This window comes from Bos mutus, chromosome 16, assembly GCF_027580195.1.
Source record: "Bos mutus isolate GX-2022 chromosome 16, NWIPB_WYAK_1.1, whole genome shotgun sequence".
In the NCBI taxonomy this organism is placed as follows: domain Eukaryota; kingdom Metazoa; phylum Chordata; class Mammalia; order Artiodactyla; family Bovidae; genus Bos; species Bos mutus.
This window is the reverse complement of record NC_091632.1, coordinates 23,878,563-23,884,274: the sequence shown is the minus strand read 5'-3', so window position 1 is coordinate 23,884,274 and position 5,712 is coordinate 23,878,563. Positions and strand designations below refer to the sequence as shown.

Here is a 5,712-nt window from a genome sequence, read left to right as displayed (position 1 = left end):
ACACAAAACCTTCCTGAGTAGACAAAAACTTTGGAACTTTTAGAACCCCCGTTTTCTTTCTTCGGTGTTAAAATTGACAGGTACTAGAGTGTATGTGACTTTAGGAGGCAAGGGACTTATCCAAGATTAATATCTGCTAAATATCTTGTAGCAAAAGTATGTTATCTAGGCGAATCCTGTGCCGCGTTTTGCCTTCGTCTCCATTTCTGTTAGGTTGCGCGGAGCTTACAGGTGTATGTCGCCTTGGAAACGGAGGTGCGGGGTGGGAATGGGAGGAGAGCTGATCCAGGAAGGATCGAGGCTTTATTGCCGAACAAAGTCCACCACGATACTCAGATGAAAGTTCGAATGGTTTAGTTCGCTCTGGTTCCGGGAAGCAGCGCACAGGCCAGCACCTTTAAGGCCAAACAACACCGTGGCTGTCCCGCTCTCCGCATCACCGGCGCTCACAGCACTGTCTGGGGTAACCGCCTGCAGGCGGTCGCGCGCGTCTCCCCCTTTAAGAACCTTCTCCGCGGGACTAACGTTCGAATAGCCCTGGCGCCCCTCCTCGGTCTCTGATTGGCCGCTCGAGGCGCACGAGGGCGCGCCGATGGCCCTGGAACGGTTGGCGGCCTCTCGCGATTGGCTGTCGAGAGGCCTTTATAAGGGGCCGGGCGGCCAGCTTGCCTTCAGTTAGCGACCGGACGGGAAACTGGCTGTGTTACTGTAGTGGGGAGGGCGTGGAGGCTAGTGAGCGCGTCGTCAGAGCCTTTTCTCTTCAAGAGTCTTCACAGACCGAGGGTCCACCCCCCGTGGCGGACTTGTTGGTACTTCTTGTTCCCGTCTCAGCTTCGGAACGTGGGCCGGGGCTCACCCCCTCACCTCCGCGCCAGCCCTGGGAAGGAGGAGGCAGGATGGAGTTCAAACTGGAGGCTCACCGCATCGTCAGCATCTCCCTGGGCAAGATCTACAACTCGCGGGTCCAGCGCGGCGGCATCAAGCTGCACAAGAACCTCCTGGTCTCGCTGGTGCTCCGCAGCGCCCGCCAGGTCTACCTGAGCGACCCGTGCCCCGGTCTCTACCTGGCCGGTCACCCGGGGGCCCCGGCGCCGCCGCAGCAGCCCGAGGAGTCGGCGGCCGGGCCACCCGCGGGCTGGGGGGAGCCACCTCCGCCGGCCGGCCGTGCCGCCTGGCCGGAGCCCGAGCCTCAGCCGGAGCGCCCTGCCGTCCCAGAAGTGCCAAGGGCGGGTGACGCGCAGCCCGCGGCCACGGTGACGGCCGCCGGGGACACTCTTCAGGGCGGAGAGGCGGAGGCGCCGGAAGCTGCCTGGCGCCGCGTGGAGGGACCGCGAGAGACGGCGATCGGAGGAGCCGGGGGTCCCGCCGAAGTCTCGGGGGTCTTCCCCCAGGGGCCCAAGGCAGCGCGCGGCCCCTGCGGCTGCCCCCCGGGGGACGAGGACAGGCTGAGCGCGGCCCCTCGCGTGGACGGCTGCCGCGCGCCGCGCCCCGCCGCGGCTGAGCCCCCCGCGTCACCCCCTGTCTGTGCCAGAAAGCGCGGCGCGGCGGGGGTGGGCTGCGGCCCCGCGGACTGCCCGGCGCCCGGCTCGACCCCGCTCAAGAAACCCCGCCGGAACTCAGAGGAGCAGCCGGGCGGGGCGGCGGCGGCCGCGGAGGAGGAGGAGGAGATGGAGACCGGTAACGTGGCTAACCTCATTAGCATCTTCGGTTCCAGCTTCTCGGGACTCTTACGGAAAAGCCCCGGGGGCGGCCGGGAGGAAGCGGAGGGAGAGGAGAGCGGTCCGGAAGCCGCCGAGCCCGGGCAGATCTGCTGCGATAAGCCGGTGCTGAGAGACATTAACCCTTGGAGCACTGCCATCGTGGCCTTCTGAGCCCCCGCGGACCCCATGCGGAGAGGAAGTTGAGCAGCTGGCGTCCCGACGTGAGGGCTGGGCCTCTCCCGGCGGCGAGGACGCCCCCGAGGCCGTCGGCGCCGAGCGCGAGCGGGTGCCGCCGGGCGGCACAGACTGCCCTTGGGCTTGGCGGCCGCCTGGGCCGAGCCTCTCGGGTCTCCTCTGGAGACTTCGGAGTGGGAGACTTATTGGAAGAGGACGGCGATCGTGGACTTTAGTGTCTGTGTCTGTGTATGTCAGTTTGTCTCGTTGAATTAAGGCTATTTTGCCCCTCTGGAGAGCGTCACCCCTTCCCCGCGGTTTAGGAGATTGGGGCAGACAGGGACTTTCCTCTGCCGGCAGCGCCGAGAAGGAAGCGGCGAAAAAGGCCGGGGCCGGGGAGTTCCCCGTTCGCTCTCGGGGGAGGAAGGGACTTTACACACACCTCTTACATGAAAGCTAGAACTGCACCGAGGCCAGGAGCGGCGTTTCCTCCCAGGATTTCCTCGGACTAGAGGGATTTAGTCTGGAGTAGAGACTTGTATTATTTCTCTCCTTCCCCACCTTTCTCTGTCACTGAAGAAACGTTTATACCCTGTGATTACTCGGGGAAAGGGAGTGTTAGCGGCCCTTGTCTTCCTCACGGAGGGAAAAAAAAACTTGATGAACTTCACAGAAGAGTTCAAGCTTGGAAATAATGGAGTTTATAGAGAAAAGATTTATTTTTTAAAAGCTCTAGATCAGAACTACTACACAGTGCTTTTAAAAAGTGTTTAAGGAAACAAAGTTTACAGACAGAAGCCCTAAGTGGAAAGGTCCTATGGTTTTGTAGATAGTGACTCCAGTCTTTGTTGTATAAAGGTTGGGGGAACTGACAAGGTTTTTGTACAGTATTTTCTCCTTCGTTGTATTGACTTTTGTATAAAAATGTAACTTTACGTGTCTAACACGTATTAAATATTTTGAAGCAACTTCACTGCCTCCTTGTGTGTAAATCGCCTGTCCGGGTTGTGAGGGAAGTGGGAGGAGGGCACCTATGGTCCTCCTGGAAAATTGAAGATGTGGTTCTTAATAACAGTTGTGCAGACTGGGGACATTGTTTGCTGACTTCATTAATTATGGAGAGAGGCACATTTAAGCTTTCTCCCTCACATCAGAAGACTGCTGTTAGGTACTAATATCAGTGGTCTGCCAGTTTCTTGAAACCTGCCACTAAAACTCCCTTTTCTAAAGTCAATTTAGGCAATTTGATTTTTAGCCCAATCTGACAATGTCCAATATTAAATAGCCTAAGTGCCAACTTCTGAGGCCCTTCCCATCCACAAAAGTGTTTTTCACTAAAACTTTTAGTTTCCTGTTATTAATAAAACCTGAGGGAAACTGCTGAGACTGACATGGCCAGCTGGTCAGGTCTACACCTCTGCATTCCAGTGGATGTCAGGATGGAAATTTCAGTGCTTTAAAAATTTTTTTTTAAATTATGTCTGTAGAAAGTAAATGCATCAGTGAAAGGAAATAGCTTGTGTCAAACTAGATAAGGTTGGAGGCCAAGGAGGGCTAGATGAATTAGCAAAGCCTGATTTGTTTGTTTTTGTCACCCAAATGGTGACATCAGTGTTTTGGCTGTGGGTCATGGTAAATAAATACTTTGACAGCCAAGTCAATGTATTGATACATTTTTGGGGGGTCTAAGGCAGAATGTTCAGTATTTGAAGGGTAGTCAGTAATCTCTCAGAAGCAAATCAGAGAATGGTGTCTTAAAATATGGTTGCTAGTACTTTAAAAGATGGAACTGGTCTAAAATAGCTTATGAATAAACTGGGTGTTTATGAGGTGGGAAAAATTGAGGAAAGGAGACAAACCTCTAAGAAGGGATTATTGCCTTTGAGCAGAAGCATAAGGGAGTGCTTTGCTCCCTAAAGTCCTGACAGTGTAAACTTCTGTCAGGCCAGTAGGCCCCATGTTTTGGTATTTTTGCAAATCTATCTGTGACTGGTTAAGTCAAAGGAATTTTCTACTTTATGCTCCATCACCATAAATAATATATTCATAAAATTAAACATTCTCTAATCAGGGTCTTGTTAACATTGACTTGTTTTGCTTTCAGAGATTAGCTACTTCAGTTACAGCCACAAGAGATCCATTGAGTGGGACTGCTTAAACTGGAGGTGTCTAGGGCCTTAATTTTGCAAACATTTCCTGTTGCTAGAAAGTAATTATTATGCTTGAACAACTCAGTGCATTTTTATATTTGAAAGAAGGGAACATTTGGTGTGTTTGAGTTGATACATTTTGCTTGAGATGAAAATCGCCATTGATCCTTATTTTCACATTAAGATGAACCATGGGACCATGAGTCTGCTTAGTTTAGAAACGGTAAATGGATATATTTGATAGGGAAATACAGCTTTGGAGAAATCAGTAAAGATGAGTTTTTATCGTAGAAGCAGTATATGTCATGGTTAGAGCTGGGCTCTGGAGCCAGACTTCCTGAGTTTGTATCTTGGCTCTGCCACTTACTAGCCGAGGGATCCTGGACAAGTTACCTCATCTCTCTGTGCCTTAATTTTTTCTCGGTTATGAAATTGAGATAATTGTGCCTACCTTGTAGGGTTGTGAAAATTAATGCCTCTAAAGTTTTTAGAAAAGCACATCATACATAGGATAAGTAAGCATACAATTGTTAGTTGTTAATGTAGAAGTGAGTTCTGTGTATAAATCAGATCTATGGTCAAAAGAATTGTGTATATTTGTAAGAAAGGAGGGGAAAGGAGAGTCTGTTTCGAAATTAATCCAATCTGTGAATTCCAGGTTCTTTTATTCTTGTTTTTCTCTGGACACTGGGCAGTCCACAAAGCTTAGAACAGTTTTGCTGTTCTGTGTGTCTCTCACCAACCCTGTGACTTTTCTGATTGTATTAAACAGCTCTATTTTCAGCGAGGAGTAAGCAAGAGTGAAAACATTCAAGGAGCAGAGATCTTGTTGACATACAAATGCTTTCTGTGGATGAGCCAGAGAGGGAAAAAAAAATAGCCCACAGAGTTATTTTTAGCCTGAATTGCTTGGGCATAGAATGTTTCTTAAGCCATGTTAATTGATAGGTCCTGGAAAAGAGCCTTCCCAATGCCAGGATGGGGTTATCAGATTCAGTGTGACCAGAAATGAAACGTAGTTTTAGTACTGAACCACTTCTTAACCACTCAGGGAGGGAATTTTTTGATCAATGTAACCTCAGATCTGGTCTGGAAACATTTTTTCCAGATATTTAAAGTGCTTTCTGACAAGGACTCCAGGAAGATCACATGAGTAGTGAATAGAGGTGGTCAGTTTCAGTAACATCTCAACTGTGACTGTTTAAACTTGTATTCCCTCTCAGAAACCAGTGATTATATTTGCGGAAAGGAACTAATGCTGGAAAGCTTGAACTGCCCCTCCAACATCACTGCGTTTGCCCTAAGGCACCTAATGTAGTGATAATAACCCTTGTATTCCTACCATTCACCACTGATTGGATCTGGGGATAAGAAATGGAAGCGGATGGACCATCTAACAATTTTGGTAGAATGCTTCTCAGAATAAAGATATAATAAATATTAGGAACAATTCATAATGACAAAACTCTGTTTTTATCATTGGATTAATCTGAGTCTCCAACTTGCTAGGCATAACTACTTGGCTTAGAGCCTGTGAGATGAGGTCAAGAGGGTAATACCCACTGTGACATGCAGTTTGATGGACGTTTATTTCCTTATACTTTTTTTTTTTTTTAAGTAGAGTTAGTTCAGTTCACTGAATAACCAAAGAACTCCTGATCTCTTGCCCTAAATATTTTATTCTTGTC

The 5,712-nt window shown here is 49.6% G+C and overlaps 1 protein-coding gene across 1 annotated transcript; it reads left to right on the top strand.

Moving 5' to 3' along the window:
* The first annotated feature begins 656 nt into the window (after positions 1-656).
* Positions 657-2,843, top strand: IER5 (immediate early response 5). Its single transcript, XM_070384835.1, has one exon. It carries the CDS (start codon positions 897-899, stop codon positions 1,869-1,871), a length of 975 nt encoding a protein of 324 aa, XP_070240936.1. The 5' UTR covers positions 657-896; the 3' UTR covers positions 1,872-2,843.
* Positions 2,844-5,712: the final 2,869 nt, after the last annotated feature.